At 40.4% G+C, this 20560-nt stretch overlaps 1 protein-coding gene across 1 annotated transcript in view; it reads right to left on the reverse strand.

Moving 5' to 3' along the window:
* Positions 1 to 20560, reverse strand: part of LOC128661976 (piezo-type mechanosensitive ion channel component 2-like) — a 407133-nt gene that overhangs the window by 299543 nt on the left and 87030 nt on the right. Inside the window, exon 10 of the mRNA XM_053716001.1 lies at positions 17539 to 17654. Within this exon, the coding sequence (XP_053571976.1) occupies positions 17539 to 17654 (116 nt within the window). The remainder of the gene's footprint in view (positions 1 to 17538; positions 17655 to 20560) is intronic.

A 20560-nucleotide genomic window follows, 5' to 3' on the forward strand; every position in this document is an offset into this window, starting at 1 on the left:
GGTGTTATTATACTGATGCAGATACCACTGATCCTATAACCAGCCCTCCTCTGGCTATACCCATGTGCCAGTGTCACTACTGTGTCATTATATAGCGCTGGGTGTTATTATACTGATGCAGATACCACTGATCCTATAACCAGCCCTCCTCTGGCTATACGCATGTGTCAGTGTCACTACTGTGTCATTATATAGTGCTGGGTGTTATTATACTGATGCAGATACCACTGATCCTATAACCAGCCCTCCTCTGGCTATACCCATGTGCCAGTGTCACTACTGTGTCATTATATAGCGCTGGGTGTTATTATACTGATGCAGATACCACTGATCCTATAACCAGCCCTCCTCTGGCTATACGCATGTGTCAGTGTCACTACTGTGTCATTATATAGTGCTGGGTGTTATTATACTGATGCAGATACCACTGATTCTATAACCAGCCCTCCTCTGGCTATACCAATGTGCCAGTGTCACTACTGTGTCATTATATAGTGCTGGGTGTTATTATACTGATGCAGATACCACTGATCCTATAGCCAGCCCTCCTCTGGCTATACCCATGTGCCAGTGTCACTACTGTGTCATTATATAGCGCTGGGTGTTATTATACTGATGCAGATACCACTGACCCTATAACCAACCCTTGTCTGGCTATACCTATGTGCCAGTGTCACTACTGTGTCTTTGTATAGAGCTGGGTGTTATTATACAGCTGCAGATACACATTCAGTATTTCACTCAGGCTTTAGTTATTCCATAACTTATCACCCAATATTGCTAGCAGTCTCTTGACAAGCCACTAACTTTATTCACACTACATATTTTTTTTATTCCTATTATTCAATCAAAACATATACTAAGGTTGTGGCGGACACTGCAAAGGCTAGTCACGGACACCAGTGTCCGTGTACGGACACCTTGCCTATCCCTGAATATCAGTATCTTGATTGGGCCATTGACAGGGTTATTTGTGAAAAGGTTTACTCATTTCTGTAAACAACAACTAAAAGCTGTCAAACAACACCACAATTTAATACAATTTGTCTACCAAACTTTCCACTGCCCTTTGCAGTTAGATGAAACACGTAAAAACATATTATGAAATATTAATATTTAATAAAGTGTTATACTGTGTATTTACTGTAAATTTTTCACATTCCAATGTTCTGTACATTGCATAATATGTTCTATCTGTATATATCTATACCTATAAATAATTTTATAAATATATATAGGAATAGACATAAAATGTACCAATAAAATATCAGACATGTGTAGAAATATTTATTTATGAATAAATAGAACATATTCTGCTATGTGAAGAATATTGGAATGTGAAATATTTATATTTTTATGTCGGGTTAGCGCACTTGAGAATATGCGATCGGGTTTGAGTGCAAGTAGGGTGTAGGCTTTTTTCCACTTTTTTGCTCCATTGACTTCCATGGAGGAATAGGTCTAAAATGCATAAACAGTTTACTTTCAACTTATAATACGAGTGCAATCTGATGTGCGCAAAAAGCTTACTTCTAGCACAGTTAGCACTTCCATCAAACAAAAGTGAAATCCAAGGGAGTAGATAGGAGGCAAGCAGAATGCATGAACCAGAGGGGGAAAAACAAACAGGAAACCAGGCAAGTTCAGAGGCACTAACAGACTGGTAGAACCACAATAACAGGGCAGAGAGTGGTCTCTGAGGCTGCCTATTATAGCAGCGCTGATGAGGTAAATGCCTGCAGCTGGCAGGCATGTGGAGCTAAAGAGCACAACCAGTGCAAACAACAGGTCTCCCAAAGCATCAGCACAAGCTAAAGCTCTTTGGTGGCTCAGAGACAGGGCTACAGGCTGCAAATCATGAGTCCCAGGTTAAAGCTATATACCATTAGAAGTACATAGATAGTTCTCTCCAGTTTAATAGATTAACCATTCATAGTTAAACTTTTAAAATGTACTTTATTGGAAGGAGAAAAATAATCATCACCTTAATAATAACAATTTAAATAGTTTAATTAACTAAAGAAAAATAATCATTACCTTAAATAACAATTTAAATAGTTTAATTAACTAAAGAAAAATAATCATTGCCTTAATAATAACAATTTAAATAGTTTTATTTAACTAAAACAATAACATTATGGGCTAGAATACAAGTGAGGCACTATCTTAACGTGCACCCGTAAAGGGGCAAATTTGCCCATTTACGGGCTCACGTTAAATATCCAGCCATTTCAAGTGTTAATGCTACCATGAGCTTGCGAATTCACTTAAAAAGTTGCCCCCAAACAAAGAAGACGGTAAATTAAAATAAAATATAAATATGAGCATCTTTTTTTTTGTTTTTAAACTGCACAAAGTAGTTATAAGGGGTTAAAGTTAGGGGATGTGGGGTGTTAGAAAAAAAACGGCACCTTAAGTGCCTTTACATGGAGGTCAATAGGGGACTGTGTTTTCTCAATATATTTATTTATCGCTGCCCAAATTGCCCTCTGTGCTGCACTAGGTTCCTTGCTGTGGCTGCAGGCATGAAAACGAGGCTCCCATTGGAGCCTATGCAAGCGTGGTCTAGTGAGTGCTTGGCTTGTGGCAATGGTATTACTGGGTGGAGTTGAAATATCACAATCGCGTAAGCGCAACATTGTGCTCCACTCGTAATCTAGCCCTAAATGTTTTACTTTTATTTTTACTGCTTTCTCCTCTCTCCTCACTCTTAGGTCCTTGTGCAGATCTAGGCCACTTTAAACAATCTTCTATTCATGCAACAGGTTGATTCGGTGTACATAGATTTGCAGTGGAAAAATGGGATTAAAGGGATAGTGTTAGTTTTTTGTTTTGTTTTTTGGGGTGTTTTTTTTAAGATTAGGGATGGGCAGTAAAAGAGCTGAATGCCCATTTAAGGGCAATGCCCATACAAATGCCCCTTTAGGGCCAATGGGTAGCCTAGGGTTTTTTTTTATTTTGGGTGGTTGGTTGTGTAGGGGATTTACTGTAAGGGGGACTTTGTAATTTTTAGGTAAAAAGGTTGTTTAAAAGGGACATTGAACCCAAATTTTTCTTTCGTGATTCAGATAGAGCATGAAATTTTAAGCAACTTTCTAATTTACTCGTATTATCAAATTTTCTTCATTCTCTTGGTATCTTTATTTGAAATGCAAGAATGTAAGTTTAGATGCCAGCCAATTTTTGGTGAACAACCTGGGTTGTTCTTGCTGATTGGTGGATAAATTCATCCACCAAAAAAAAGTGCTGTCCAGCGATTTGAACAAAAAAAAGCTTAGATGCATTTTTTTTCAAATAAAGATAGCAAGAGAACGAAGAAAAATGATAATAGTAGTAAATTAGAAAGTTGCTTAAAATTGCATGCTCTATCAGAATCATGAAAGAAAAAATTTGGGTTCAGTGTCCCTTTAATTTAGGGCAATACCCTACAAAAGCCCTTTTAAGGGCTATTGGTAGTTTATTGTTAGGTTAGAGGGTGTTTTAATTTTGTGGGGATTTTTGTTTTTATAGGGCTATTAGATTAGATGTAATTTTTATTATTTTGGATAAATTAGTTTATTATTTTTTGTAACCTTTGATTTTTTTATTTTTCGTAATGTTAGTGTTTATTATTTTTTGTAATGTTATTTTTTTTTTTATTCGTAGTGTTAGGATTTTATAATATTGTAATGTTAGTTTTTTTTATTTTTAATCATAGTTTTAGGATTTTATAATTTTGTAATGTTAGGTTTTTTTATTTTTCATTTCTTTCATTTATTTAAAATAATAATGTTAGTTTAATATATAGTTTAAATATAGTTTTATTGTAAGTTTAATTTAAAGTTAGCGGGTGTTAGGTTTAGGGGTTAATAGTTTAATTTAGTGTGTTGCGATGTGGGGGGCCGGCGTTTTAGGGGGTAATAGGTTTTGTTTATTAGTAGCGATGTCGGGGAAAGGTGGTCTAGGGGTTAATAGTTTTATTATAGTACACAATAGTATAGACTAGTTTGTTCTTGGTTGACTTTCAAACAGTATAGAGTATTTCTAATTAGGTACATACATAAAGTGCCATTCAAATATATCAGGTCCAGACCCATAAATTAATTTATATATTTGATAGGGTAAAGAAAAAGAGCTAAATACCTAGTGAGTCACTATATGCTCACTTAAAAAGACAGGGAAATCAGCACTCTTAAGAAATAAAGCAATAGATACAAATTCATCATTTATTACAAAATAGAATATAGATAGAGTGCACACTGTAAAAATCCTGGCAAAAGAATGCCCTCATCAAGAAACATGTACATACAAAGTCTCACAACGTAAAACAAAGTCAAAGAAACAAGTTAATAAAATGCACTACTACACCATATGAAAAGACCGGTCACATGGGGTTAATAAAACTGCAGTATGGGATAGACAGCATATATCAAGTTTATGGATAAGTGGCCAAAAACCTCACAACAACTACACCCCTACTGTGCACAGAAACCCCCAGCCAAGCTGGAAGGTATGACCTGAACAGTATATGAATGGGGATCTAAGTTGTCAGTGGTTATGCATTATACATATACAGATAGTAAACACTTAAGATAAACCATGCATGATGAGTTATAACTCTGAGATATCGTAGTCCTTTAAAGTGCTTTCTGTATCATAGAGATAACAGCAGGACCCTCCTATTGCCTTGGGTGTAGAGAGCAATCACTTTTTAATCCAAGTAGTGCGGCATATAGCCGTTGTCGATATGCATTTTCCAGTGTAAACGTATGTGTAAATTTACATAAAGTTCCTTGTCTCCTTGGGACCCAGGAATAGAGCTTATACTCTGCCATAATACTCATGCCTTGTTGGTCATAAGGTCCTCTTATATCTCAATGTCCTCATATGCAGGTATTGAGTGTGCCTTTGGAGCTGCACTTGCTTGCTTGCCCGGGGTCCACCGGCATAAGTGCCAAATGAAAAGCTGGTTTCAGATCTCAGATTGCAAGCATTTTAGCCAGACCGCACAACGTGTAATATGGAAAATCCTGCACTCAAATGTAATTTTTTGAGTGCGGAATGTATCGTTGTGTTACAGGCTAAAATGCTTGCGGTATAGCTATACCACAGTGACTTGTAATACGGGAGACCTGCTATTCCACAAGCAATGGCCAATCTTTCAGCGGTATAGCCGTGCCGCACCATAACGCAAGACTTGTAATTTAGCTGTTTGTAACTTAAGTTTAGTTAGCGCTAAAGTGCAAACAAAATTTACGTGCCACTTACAGTATATTGCATTTTCCAAGGTATTTGACTGGGAAGGGCTCAAAGTATACATATATATATATATATATATATATATATATATATATATATATATATATATATATATGTGTGTGTGTGTGTTTATTTGTGTATATATGTGTTTAAATGTGTATATATGTATTTATGTGTGCACATACTTATTTATACTTTTATACACATAAATATACATGTATACACATATAGACGTATACATTATTGATGGGCGAATGTACTGAAAGTGTAATTCGTCTGGTGGACATTCGTGGACATTCATTTTGGACAATCGAATGTTGATAAGAATTAAAATCCATTACAATTTGGTATTCAAATGTTACTTTCAATTTTAAATGTTCATAATTAAATCGAATATACACATTGAAATTTCTAATGTAACATTCAATTTAACAAATACTATACAGTTACAGTTATACAAGTTCAATAGCTCATGTGGTAGGGAACTTTATAATTTGAAACATAATAGATACAAATATATCAATTAGAATGTTTCTATTTTGAATATTGCATAATTTAATTATAACAAGAGAGCACTAGAAAACATAAATTATGCTTACCTGATAATTTAATTTCCATCGAGAGTCCACGACTTCATTCATTACTTGTGGGAATACAGACCCTGGCCACCAGGAGGAGGCAAAGGCTTAAATACCTCCCCTACTCCCCTCATCCCCCATTCTGCCGAGGGAACAAGGAACAGTAGGAGAAATATCAGGGTATAAAAGGTGCCAGAAGAAGAAACATAGAAATTTCGGTCCGCCAAACGGAGAACCGGGCAGGAGCCGTGGACTCTCCTGTAACGATGGAAATGAAATTATCAGGTAAGCATAATTTATATTTTCCATCTAATACAAGGAGAGTCCACGGCTTCATTCATTACTTGTGGGAAACAAATACCCAAGCTCTAGACTAGAGGACACTGAATGAAAAACGGGAGAGTAAAAAGGAGGTGGGCCCTATTCTGAGGGCACCACAGCCTGCAAAACCTTTCTCCCAAAAGCTGCATTAGCCGAATCAAAAACGTCAAATTTGTAAAACTTTGTAAAAGTATGTAAGGAGGACCAGGTAGCTGCCTTACAAATCTGCTCCATAGAGGCCTCATTCTTAAAGGCCCAAGAAGAAGCCACAGCTCTAGTTGAGTGAGCCGTAATCCTCTGAGGAGGCTTATGTCCGGCTGTCTCATAAGCCAAACGAATCATGCCCCTCAGCCAAAAGGATAGGGAAGTAGAAGAAGCCTTCTGCCCCTTGCGCTTTCCTGAATAGCCAACAAACAAAGCTGAAGTTTGTCTGAAATCCTTCGTAGCCTGAAGACAGAACTACAAAGCTCAAACCACATCCAAGTTATGAAGTAACCATTCCTTTGAAGTAGAAGGTTTAGGACACAAAGAAGGAACCACAATTTCCTGATTAATATTGCGATCAGACATAACCTTAGGGAGAAATCCCAGTCCAGTGCGAAGGACAGCCTTATCAGCATGGAAAACCAAGTAAGGAGGCTCACACTGCAAGGCCGCTAATTCAGAGACTCAGCGTGCCGAAGCATTGGCCAGTAGAAAAATAACCTTCCAAGACAGGGTCTCAATGTCAAGAGAATGCATAGGCTCGAATGGGGGCCCCTGCAAAACCCTCAGAACCAAATTCAAACTCCAAGGCGGAGCAAAATGTCTAAACACAGGCCTGCTCCTGGACAGAGCCTGAACAAAAGACTGAATATTAGGAAGCTCAGCAAGTTTTTTGTTTAACAGCACAGATAGAGCCGAAATATGTCCCCTTCAGGAACTGGCGGCAAGTCCCTTCTCCAGATTGTCCTGGAGGAAGGAAAGAATTCTGGATACCCTGACCTTATGCCAGGAATATCCACGAGATTCACACCAGAGTAAGTAGGTCCTCCACACCTTATGATAGATGCGACGGGTGACCTGCTTTGTGGCCTGAATGAGAGTATTAATCACCCTCTCAGAAAATCCTCTTCTGGCTAAGACTAAGAATTCAATCTCCACGTAGTCAGCCTCAGAGAATCTAGATTTTATTTTTTCAAAGTATTTTTATTAAGAATCCATGACACAGATAGATCAACAAAACATGAAAACTACAATGATAATAATCACATAGTCAATCTTATAAGAAAAAATACAGTGTGCGAATAGTGCATCTTGGAATCTTGTTTTAAACTTTTTCTTAACTAAAAAAAAAACCTGATAAGCCTATGCAAACATTAGTAATACCATCTCAATGCTCAGCCTGTGGTGTGCTCGTGTCTACCTGGAAACATCTTTCATGGATTGCGCTCAAACTTGGATAAGGTCTATCAGGGCATTGTATAAAGAAAACTCGAGACATTGTCAAGCGGCTTGTTTTAGGGCTTGTTGGATTTAATATAATTTTCCCAAGTTAATTGAAGCTCTATAAATTGATCCCTCTTACCTGTTAAGAAGGAACCATATTCTTCTAGTTCTATCAAGTCTGAAACCTTATTGCGCCAGTTGGTCACTGAGGGGACATCGGGAGACCTCCAATTTAGTGCAATTAAAACCTTTAAGCTGTTTCTCATAATTTTTAACAGGGGGGTAAAGTGGGGCTGCGGTAATTTAATGGATTTGTTTAACAGCCAGACTAGGGGGTCCAGCGGGAGGCAAAATTGAAAAATTTGTTCTATCTCTGAGATCACTGAACGCCATAGCCAGTGAATCTGGGAGCACCACCACCACATATGGCTCATTCCGCTACCGAAGTGTCCACACCTCCAACAGCGATTATTGGACCGCGGAAAGAGTTTGTGAATTCTCCTGGGGGTTAGGTACCAGCCGTGTAAAATCTTATAGTTAATTTCTTTAATGGAGGCTGATATGGATGCGGATTTGGTATTGTGAAAGATGTTAGTTGCTGACTGGGGTGTTATGATAAGTCCTAGTTCCCTTTCCCACATGTCTATGGAGCGAGGCAGGTTACCTGGGGGAGGTTGGGAGATAATGTTGTAAATATGGGAGAGGCTGTGTCTAACCGGCGGGGAGAGTGTGTATCGTTTCTCAATGTTAGTAAGCGGCCGCAACATGTTCAAACGTTGTGGGTGAGTTGTGAGATAGTGGTGTACTCTTCTGTATGAAAACCAGTTATTGGCCCAGCTCTGACCGGAATCTAGCAATAGCTCCCGTGTCTTTATCTGTTCGTTATTAGTCAAAGACCACAGGGGAATATCATGGCTCATGTGGAGTGTCCCTGCATCACCCGGTAGGGGTAACAGGGTAAACTCATTATTGTGAAGCAGTGATGTTAAAGGGCCTGGACAAGAGGAAACATATGGGTTTGTATTATTAGTGGAAACCCAAATTTTCAGAGTTTCTTGTGTGATCGGGTTTTTAATTAGTTTGAGTGAAGTTTGGAAGCCTGGGTTCCAGCACAAGGAGGGAAGATTAAAGTCTGGGTTAAGCTTTTCTTCTAGAGAAACCCACCTTTTGTGGCTCCCATGAATCCTCCAGTCAAGGACCCTCTGGAGAAATATTGATCTATGATATGAGTCAATGTCAGGGACCCCCAGACCTCCCTGAGTTGTGGAGCGAGACATTACAAGTTTATTTATTCTAGGGGGACGCCTATTCCAAATGAATGAGCTAAACAATTGTTGCATCTGTGGTATGTATGTGCTAGGGAGTTGAATGGGAAGGGTCTGCATAATGTATAGCAGTCTTGGGAAGGCATTCATTTTGATTGTATTTATCCTCCCTAGCCAGGATAAACGGTTCCTTGTCCATGATGAAAGGTCCCATGCTAATGCGGTTTTTATAGCTGAGTAGTTCAGTTTGAACATTGAATCGAAGTTGTCTGCTAAATGAATCCCTAGGTACTTTAGGGAATCTTTGTTCCATTTAAATGGGCATATTTTAGAGATCATGTTAGCCAGTGGGGTGCTAATAGCCACTCCTAGCATCTCAGATTTGTCAAGGTTGATTTTGTAGTTGGAAAGATCCCGAAATGTCTCTAGTTCCACAAGGAGATGTGGAATTGACTCGGAAGGGGATGTTAAGGAGAACAAGATGTCATCGGCGAAGAGTGACATCTTGTATTCTTCGTCTCCTACAACCAAACCTCGTATGTTTTTATTAGATCTAATTTTGGTCGCCAGAGTCTCAATGAGGCATGTGAAAAGCAGGGGGGATAAAGGGCAGCCCTGCCTAGTGCCGTTTGTTATCTGAAATGGGGGAGATAGAATTCCATTAAGGGCTATCCTAGCGCTCGGTTTGTTGTATAATGCAAATATTCTATGTAGTGTCTTCTCCCCGAGACCAAAAGCCCTCAATGTTGCAGCAAGAAAAGGCCATCCGACTCTGTCGAAGGCCTTTTCTGCGTCTGTGGATATCCAAAGTGAGGGAATAATTTTAGTCCTAGCATGCCACAGTAAGTGCATATTGCGCACTGTGTTGTCTCTTGCCTCTCGGTATGGTACAAAGCCAACCTGGTCTCGGTGAATGATATGGGGTAAGATTAAGTTAAGTCTGTTAGCAATGATTTTGGCAAAGAGTTTGATATCCGTGTCCAACAGGGAAATCGGTCTGTAGTTAGGGATGGACACAATAGACTTATTTGGTTTTGGGATCAGTGCAATGTTGGCCTGTAGGGCCAACAGAGGGAAGGGTTTATCCTGGTCAATGCTTTGAAAATAAGCCAGGAGGTGCGGTATCAACACATCTCTAAAGGTTGTGTAATAGGTATTACCGAATCCATCTGGGCCTGGGGTTTTACCAGGCTTCAGTGATTTTATGGCTAGTTTAATTTCGTCTGTGGAAATGGGAGCATCTAGGTCGGCCCTCTGTTCTTCACTAATTTGGGGTAAATTTAGTTGAGATAGATAGTTTTGAATAGTGGCATTCGTAAGGGGAGGTGAAGTTGAGGATAGGTTGTAAAGTGAGCTGTAATATTGTTTAAAGCAATCTGCTATGTCGTTAGATGTGTATCGGTCTTGTCCCTTTTCGTCTTTGATGTGTAAAATGTATCTACTGAGAGTTTTCCTTCTGAGCTGTCTAGCCAACAACCTGCCCTGTTTGTTAGCACCTTCATAGTATGTTTTTTTCAGGAATAAGGCACTACGTTTAGCCTCTTTTCCCAGGTAGCAATTGAGTTGTTGTTGTTTGTGCTCTAAACTGTCCTGGAGGGAGCGGTCTTTTGGGTACACTTTATGTATTTCCTGAAGTTTGTGTAGGTCTGTTAGTAAGGAGGTCAGATAGAGTTGTTGTTGTTTTGTCTTAGCCGCCTTTAAGGCGATCAATTCGCCCCTGAGGACGCACTTATGGGCGTTCCAAATATGTTGTTGGCAAATATCTGGAGTGGTGTTTGTTTTGAAATAGTCTTCAATAGACTTAGTTAAGTTAATCTTGGCCAAAGGGTCCTTTAAAAGAGACTCATCTAGTCTCCATATTCGTGGTTTATTGGCGTCTATAGGGAGATTAAATGTACAGCTGACCATAGCATGGTCAGACCACGTTATGGGATGTATTTCTGAGTGACGGGCATGAGTTAGGCTAGTAACATCTGTCAGTATGTAGTCAATTCTAGAGTAACTTTGATGTGGGTGGGAGTAGAAAGTGAAATCTTTGTCATGTGGGTGGTGGATTCGCCAGATATCATGCAGGGCCAGAGCATGCAGCTTGGACTTTATTAATTTTAAGGTTTTGGTAGGGGTCGCAGACCTGCCAGAGGAGCAGTCCAATGTAGGATCTAAGGCAATGTTGAGGTCTCCTCCAACCACCAAGCTACCTCTGGGTGATTCCAAGAGTTTGTTGCCTAGCTGATGGAAGAAACTGGTGGCATCTAGACTAGGGGCATAGATATTAACTAGGGTTATAAGCTTCCTATGCAAAAGCCCCGAGATAATTAAATATCTACCCAATTTGTCCTTTTCTATTGACGTGACCTGAAAAGGAAAATTCTTGTTAATCATAATACACACCCCATTACGTTTTGAACTGTCAGAGGAAAAATATGCTATACCAAATTTCTGAAAGGAGGCACGAGGTTCTCGACCACTTTTGAAGTGGGTCTCTTGCAGCATTACAATGTCACACTTAAGTCTCTTATTATCCCTAAAAGCTATAGTTCTCTTTTGTGGTATATTGAGCCCTTAACATTGTGAGATAAGACTCTGTAGACTGACCTATCCATCTATTGTAATAAGTTTGTGAGTATGAAAGATTACGCATGACAAGCACATTTTTAACAGGCAATCTAAGGTAAACTGGTTCTCGCTGATTGCCAGATATCCTCTTTAGTAGTAAATCTGAGAAATCTCATTATCACGTCCCTGGGTGGGGCGGGGGGCTTGGATGGTGGTCTTAGCGCCCTATGAATCCGCTCAATTTCGTCAGGTTGTAGGGGGGGTAATCTGGGATTCAAAAAATGAAATAGATCAGTGGCATAGGATTTTAGTTGTTCTGAGGGAACTTCTTCAGGAATGCCTCTGATTCTGAGGTTATTCCGCCTCCCCCGATTATCAAGATCCTCAAGTTTCTCTTGTAGGGCCTGTACCATAGAATCTTGTATTGAGAGTTGTTGAGTGTTAGAACTGACCATGGAATTGAGCGCCTCTTGGCCTTCTTCTATGTAGTCAAGCCTAGAGCTCATATCGTTTAAGTCCTTCTTTAAATCCCTCATTTCACCTTTTATAAAAGATTTCAGCGATTCAAAGTCAGATTTGGATGGGAGATCTGCTATTTGTGATGGCAGAGTTAGTAGGGATTTATATTGTAAGGGTGTAAGTTCAGACTGCATCTCTGTAGTGGGTTGATCTTGTGATAAGGAGGGCTCAATGTGGCCAGTATCAGATGGCTGGAAAAAAGCTGACACTGATGGTGTGGAGGTAATGGGCTTATTAGTTTTTTCTGGTTTGGGACCTTTGCGCTGAGACATCCTGGGTTAAAAAGTGTGATTGTTCCGGAGTCACTGAGAATACACACCACTTCCAGGGAAAGTGACCAGGGCTGACCTATCCCTGTTTTCAGTGGTCCCTGTGAGCTGGGTTATTGGAGATCACTGAGTGGAGCTGTGCAGCTCTTAGTCACTATATATATATATCAGGAGCCCCTGGGTAACGTTTGATAAGGCTGTTTGTATTAAAAGGCCCAAGTCCAGGCGTTAGATAATGAAAGTGGCTGCAGTTTTCAAATGGCACAGGAGAGTCCCAGCCCTTATAAGTTAATCCCCTAAGTAGGCTAAAAGAACCTATGAGGGATGTTAGTAATTTGGTGGCTACAGGGGTAGCCTTTTAATGCGGCCCATTCAGGGTTTAGGACTGCTCCCGCCCAGGTCCTCTCTGACTATATGGCCTTTGTATGAGAGGTCTCTTACCCCAGGGCATGCAGGATGGTCCGGTGGTAGTCTCACCTGGGCAAGGACTTCATACGCGGTGATCGCGTCTCCAGATCCCCCAGGCCGCGTGTATAGTGCGTGGATGCGGCTGGGCCCGATCAGCAGAGTGTGCTTGTAAGCGCCGGTAGATGTGCCCCCTTTGCTCTCGCGGTAACAAGGACCGGAGATCCGAGTGAGCAAGTTGATGTTGGTCCGTAACTGTGTGGGGTCCCGTGTGCTCCGATTAGTAGGTGCCGGTCAGTGGATGCTGTATGAGGCCTGTGCCAAGATGGCGACCGGGTGTCTGTGACAGGTAATGTCTCTCTCTCGGTTTGTGGAAGAAGAGGGGATAGGTGAGACAAATTAAGGGTCCGGGGTGCTCCCTGTCTCAACAGGAAAGTTAGAAGAACATTAAAGTGTAATATAGGGTCCCCTTATGGGCAGCTCCTTCTCTTTGAGCAGCAACAGCACCGGAGCTTCAGCAAAAAGCAGCCATGTCCCAGCACAGCTCGGCTCCGCCCCCAGAGAATCTAGATTTTGATGCACAAAGGGACCCTGTACCAGCAAATCCCTGCGACAGAGCAACCTCCATGGAGGGGAAGATGACATCCCCACTAGGTCCGCAAACCATGTCCTCTGTGGCAACAATGGAGCAATCAGAATAGTTGACGCTTGCTCCTGTTTGATGCATGCCACTACATGAGGTAGAAGTGGTAACAGAGAAAATATGTACACTAGGTTGAATCCCCAAGACACTGCTAAGGCATCTACCAGTTCTGCCTGGGGATCTGTATCTGGGTAGCTTGAAGTTGAGTCTGGATGCCATGAGATCTATTTCCGGAGTATCCCAACTGCTGCAAATCTCCACAAGCACTTCGGGGTAAAGAGATCATTCCCCTGGATGAAAATATTGTCTGCTGGTTGATGTAGGCCACTGAGGTAAAGTTGTCCGACTGGAATCTGATGAACTTGGATGAACCCAGGAGAGGCCAAGCCTCTAGAGCATTGAATAGCATTGAAGTTCCAGGATGTTGATCACGAGAAGAGAATCCTTCCAATTCCACCTGCCCTGTGCCTTCCTGGCACCCCAAACTGCTCCCCAACCTAAGAGGCTTGAGTCCGTAGTCACAATCTCCCAAGATGGTCTGGGGAAGGATGTCCCCTGGGACAGCTGGTCTGGACTGAGCCACCAAGAGAGATACTCCCTCGACCCATTGTCCAGAGAGATCAGTTGGGACAGATCCGAATGATCGCTGTTCCACTGCCTCAGCATGCACAGATGAAGAGGTTGGAGATGGAATCTGGTGAATGGAATGACATCTATAGTGGATACCATGAGCCCAATCATCTCCATGCCCCAGGCCACTGATGGCCCTGAGGAGGATTAAAGGGCAAGACAGCTGGAGACAATCTTGCAATGTCTCTTGTCTGTTAGGAATATCTTCATGGCAATGGAGTCAATTATCGTGCCCAGAAACTCCACTCTGGTACTGGGAACCAGAGAAACCTTTCCTGAGTTTACCATCCATCTATGAGATTGCAGAAGAAGGAGAAGAGCACTCAAGTGATCCTCTGCCAGCTGGCAGGATGGAGCCTGAACCAGAATCTCATCCAGATAAGGAGCTACTGCTATCCCTGTGGATCTTGCCACCTCAAGTAGAGCTCCCAGAACCTTCGTGAAGATTCTTGGAGCAGTAGCCAGCCCGAAGGGAAGAGCTACAAACTGGAAGTGCTGATCCAGAAAAGCGAACCTTAAGAACCTGAAGTGATCCTTGTGTATTGGCACATGAAGGTAAGCGTCCTTTAAGTCTATCATAGTCATAAACTGACCCTCTTGAACTTGGGGCAGTATAGCCCTTTTCGTCTCCCTTTTGAACTATGGAACCGACAGAAACTTGTTTAAGGACTTTAGGTCTAGAATCAGGAGAAACAAGCCCTCCATCTTTGGTACCATGAAAAGGTTTGAATAGTACCCTAGACCCCTTTCTGCTAGAGGTACTGGTACAATTACTCCTAGAGAGGAGAGATCCCTCACGCACTCTAGAAAGGCAATCCGTTTCTCTACATTTGATGAGAGATTTGACAAGAGGAATCTGCCCCTGGGAGGATGAGTTTTGAAACCTATCCTGTAACCCTGGGTAACAACTTCCAGAACCCAAGGATCCTGTACATCTCTCAACCAAATCTCTGCAAAAAGAGAGAGTCTGCCCCCTACGAGTTCCAGAGACAGATCGGGGCCGCCCCTTCATGTCGATTTTGTCTTAGCGGGCTTCTTGCTCTGCTTGGCTTTATTCCAAGACTGAGAGGGTTTCCAAGATCCCTTGGACTGCTCGGTCTTCGCAGCAGGTTGCTGTCATTGGGACTTGTCCGAACAAATGGGATGAAAATTTGGACCCTTAGGCTTGTTCTTCTTATCCTGTGGTAGAAAGACACCCTTGCCCCCCGTGACCGTGGATATAATCGAGTCCAAGCCTGGACCGAAAATAATCTTTCCTTTAAATGGAAGGGAAAGCAATCTAGATTTGGACATCCACAACTTCAACCACAGGGCCCTCCGGGCCAGAACGGAAAGGCCTGATGTCTTGGCATTCAAGCAAATAATCTGCATATTAGCATCACAAATAAACGAATTAGCTACCCTCAGGGCCTTAATTCTTTCATGTATCTCATTGAGGGGAGTCTCCACCTTTGATCATTTCTGACAGAGAGTCGCACCAAAAGGTAACGGCTCCCGAAAACTGCAACAACTTCGGCTGCAGGTTGAAAAATGAACCCCATGTGCTGAAACATTTTTCTTAACATGGTCTCCAATTTCTTATCCATTGGTTCCTTAAACGACAAACTATCCTTGAGTGGGATAGTGGTGCATTTAGTGAGCGTGGAGATAGCTCCATCCACCTTAGGGACAGATCCCCACAATTCTAGCTGATACCACCGTTTGTAACTGTTCAGCAAAGTCGGGCGGCAACATGGTCCCTCCCGTAGGAGGATTAGAAGTGCACTGGGGAGCTGCATGTGTAATCGGAGATGAATGTAGGAAACGCACCTCATGGGACGGAGACCCCTCAGAGGTGGACGGCACAGTGGTATTAAGCATCTTATTTCTTTTAGATATCACTATTTTATTGAGGCATGTGGAACATAGTTGAGCAGGCGGGTATACCGAAACCTCCTCATAATAAACACACTCATTAGATTTAGGGAGGGAGTACTCTCTAACATATCAGAGACATCCATAGCTTGTGCTTTAGTAAGGACTACAGAAAAACAGTAAATGGCACCTTTATACTTCTAATGGTCGGGGCACTCACCACCTCCTATGACCCAGGCCCACAGAGAAACTCACCCTCTTTCGTCTCATGCAACCGACGGTCAGGAAAAGGAAGGGAAAGAGGCAACACCCGGTCACATGGAGAACCGTGCAGGACCGCCCCCGCAGCCAGGAAAAAAGCACGCCAGAAGGCTGCGCAGTAATAAAGGAAGGAAAAACCTGACTCTTCCACATTGCCAGAGCCCCATCTCACACATGTCGCAGCAAAAACACAATAAAAACAATCATGTATACATCCCACCCTGTTCAATAAATAAACCGGAGATATTAACCCTCGATTCTATACAGATAAAGGAGTCACACTGTTACCCTGTCTTCTTGCGTTATCATTACAGATATAAAAAAATGAAACGATCTTACCAGAATCAACGCCGTGGAACAGGAACACGGCCTCTCAAGTTTTACAGTGTGTAACATCGCTCCTGACATGGACTTGAGTGAAGAAAGCAAGCAGTGAAACTCGTCAACACTGATTGCTTAAGGAGCTGTTAATACGAGTCTGCATGGTTTCGCAGAAAGACTCTCCCTGCATCTCCAGACCCTAAAATTCGTCAATGCTCTCACTGAGAGGCTGACAAGACTACTTAAAACTCCAGTCCCATTCCGAAGAGTACTACCCTCCATAACAGACTACTCCGAAATCTTCCGACACTTCTCTGCCATCCTCCTGTGACAAAAGGCAAAGAATGACTGGGGGGAGTGGGGGAGGTATTTAAGCCTTTGGCTGGGGTGTCTTTGCCTCCTCCTGGTGGCCAGGTTCTGTATTCCCACAAGTAATGAATAAAGACATGGACTCTCCTCATCTTAGATGGAAATACTATTACATTAAATGAAGGTTAGAATGTTGTGCAAACATTCAAAATTTAAAACTAATGAGCAAATATGTTAAAATTTGTCCATCCCTAGTATACCATACACACCTACATACATTTACACACAGTGCTTCCTTTGTAAAAAAAAGTGCCGGTACTTACTAATTAATATATTGTGCTCAGTAACTTCAAGAAAAGCAAATGGATAAAGTTATTTGCAATGCTTGATATATATTGCAGCACCCTCCTGTGAGTATTTACCTGGCAATTACATAAATGGTCAGGTAGGTCGTGGTTAAAAAAGCCCTGTGTATATGTATACTGTATATATATATATATATAAATATATATATATATTACCCGGCATAAAGGAAGTCACTCACAGGGTCTTTGCAGAAAGCTAAAGCATTTATTTTGACGTTTCGGGTGTTACCCCTTTCTCAAAAAACAGCACCATATATATATACAGGCATACCTCGTTTTATTGCACTTTGCTTTATTGCGCTTCAGACATTGTTTTGTTTTTTTTACAAATTGAAGGTTTGTGGCAACCCTTTGTTGAGCAAGTCTATCAAAACTATTTTTCCAACATATATACACATATAAACACATAAATACACACCTATGTATATATAACCAACCAGAAAAAAGGTTATGATTCACTGAAGGCTCAGATGATGGTTAGCATTTTTTAGCAAAAAATTAGCATTTACTAATTGCTTATTGCCTTTGAAAATACTAATTATTTTTCTGCTCTGTTATTGCTTGTCATACTCTTACCATCATGACAATTAGTGCACTGACATAGCTTTGCTTCATAATGAACTGGCCCAGTACTGCCATCCCACCAGACTTCTTTTCTTCCTCAGGAACTTCTTCAGAGGGATTTTTGTGCTCTGTAGAGATATAAGTTTCAACATTAATGTATAAAAGGGACATAGATGTGCAAAAATTATATAAGCTGGGCTAGCTTACAAGTGGTGCACTCTTTAGTACTTTCACATGAGCCATAACACCATCAGAAGTTGTGCACCAGCGAAACCTGAAGCGCGTAAACTAAAGGACTTTGGATATTATTCTCCCCTAGACTTCAAAGGAGAGTGCAGAAGGAAAAAAAACACGAATCACTCAAGCGCTTTACCCGACAGGAGTTATTAATATTTCACATTCTAATGTTCTTCACATATAGGAAAATGTTATTTTTATTTTAAATAGATATTTCTGTGTATACTTATACCTGTATATATATATTAATATATATATATATATATATATATATATATATATATATATATATATAGGTATTGATATATATTTTACAAATAAAATCATCAGATATACATAGAAATATGTATTATAAAATAAGAACATTAAAATGTAAAATATGAGTAACGCTTCGGGTTTCGTGCTGTAGGTCTAACACGGTGTCGGGTTAGCACACATGAAGAATTAGTTATCTTAAGGCGTGTGTTATCAATATTAAATATAAAATATTGAAAATATATTAATAATAATTATTAATAATTATTATAGTTACTATAAAATTTACATATATATTCTATTGATTTTTAGATTTTTTAAGAACATCTATAAATATTTGTTTACAGTAATTATTAATATTTTTCAATATTTTATAATGAGCATAAAGCACCTTAATATAACTCATGTCAGCTTAGCGCACAAGAAGAATTAGTGTACTCCTGTCGGGTTATGCAAACATATATGTATATTTTACAGTAACTATAATAATTATCATTCATATTTTATATTTAATATTTACATAACGCCCGTTAATATCATTCTTTCCGACACCTACAGCACGAAACCAGTGGTTATTATTATTATCAGGTATTTGTAGAGCGCCAACAGATTGCGCAGCGCTATAAACATAGGCGGTATTCAAGGTAACATTTATAGGGATCAAATGGGTAGAGGGCCCTGCCGAGAGTTGCACTGTTGTAGTCGGCTCTTAGGAGGGTGATCTACAAACAGCTGGGCTCATAGGCTTACATGCTAAGGAGTTCAAGGGGATAGCAATAGAGTTAGGAAAGGTTAGTGTAGGTCGTATGCATCCCTGAATAGTACAGTCTTTAGGGAGTGCTTGAAGTTTTCAAAACTAGAGGAGAGTCTTGTGGAGCGAGGCAGGGAGTTCCACAAGATGGGAGCCAGTCTGGAGAAGTCCTGTAAGTGGGAGTGTGAGGAGGTAACAAGAGAGGAGGAGAGTAGGAGATTGTGAGCAGAGCGGAGGGGTCGGGAGGGAGAGTATCTGGAGACAAGGTCTGAGCTATAGGGGGGAGCAGTTGAGGGCTTTGTATGTCAGAGTAAGAATTTTGTGTTTAATCCTGGAGGCAAGAGGAAGCCAGTGAAGGGATTGGCAGAGAGGTGCAGCAGATGAAGAGCGACGTGTAAGGATGCAATTTTAAAGGGACAGTCAACACCAGAATTTTTGTTGTTTTAAAAGATAGATAATCCCTTTATTACCCATTCCCCAGTTTTGCATAACCAACACAGTTATAATAATCCACTTTTTACCTCTGTGATTAACTTGTATCTAAGCATCTTCTGACAGCCCCCTGATCACATGACATTTTATTTATTATCTTTTGACTTTCATTTTAGCCAATTAGTGCAGTGTCTGCCACAATCCACGGGCATGCTCACAATGTTATCTATAGGGATTACCTGGACTAGCTCTCCCCTGCTGTGAAAAGCAAATACAAAAGCATGTGATTAGAGGCAGCCTTCAATGGCTTAGAAATTATCATATGAGCCTTCCTAGTTCTAGCTTTCAACTAAGAATAACAAAAGAACAAAGCAAAATTGGTGATAAAATTGGAAAATTGCTTAAAATTACATGCCCTATTTGAAACATGAAAGTTTTTTTGGACTTGACTGTCCCTTTAAGCAGCTTTCTAATTTACTTCTATTATCAAATGTTCTTTGTTCTCTTGCTATCTTTATTTAAAAAAGGAGGAATAAAAGCTTTGGAGCCGGTCCATTTTAGGTTGAGAACCTTGGTTACACTTGTTGATTGGATGGCTAAATGCAGGCACCAATCAGCAAGCCCTATCCAGGGTACTGAACAAAAAATAAGCCGGCTCCAAAGCTTTCATTCCTGCCATTTCAAATAAAGATAGCAAGAGAACGAAGAAAAATTGATAATAGGAGTAAATTAGAAAGTTGCTTAAAATTGCATGCTCTATCCAAATAAAGAAAGAAAAAAAAATTGGATTTACTATCCCTTTAACCCCTTAATGACCGGACCATTTTTCAATTTTCTTACCCTTAATGACAATGGCTATTTTTACATTTCTGCAGTGTTTGTGTTTAGCTGTAATTTTCCTCTTACTCGTTTACTGTACCCACACATATTATATACCGTTTTTCTCGCCATTAAATGGACTTTCTAAAGATACCATTATTTTCATCATATCTTATAATTTACTATAAAAAAAAAATATAAAATATGAGGAAAAAATTGAAAAAAACACACTTTTTCTAACTTTTACCCCCAAAATCTGTTACACATCTACAACCAACAAAATACACCCATTCTAAATAGTTTCTAAATTTTGTCCCAAGTTTAGAAATACCCAATGTTTACATGTTCTTTGCTTTTTTTGCAAGTTATAGGGCCATAAATACAAGTAGCACTTTGCTATTTCCAAACCACTTTTTTTCAAAATTAGCGCTAGTTACATTGGAACACTGATATCTTTCAGGAATCCCTGAATATCCCTTGACATGTATATATTTTTTTTTAGAAGACATCCCAAAGCATTGATCTAGACCCATTTTGGTA

The sequence above is a fragment of the Bombina bombina genome, chromosome 1, assembly GCF_027579735.1.
Source record: "Bombina bombina isolate aBomBom1 chromosome 1, aBomBom1.pri, whole genome shotgun sequence".
NCBI lineage: Eukaryota > Metazoa > Chordata > Amphibia > Anura > Bombinatoridae > Bombina > Bombina bombina.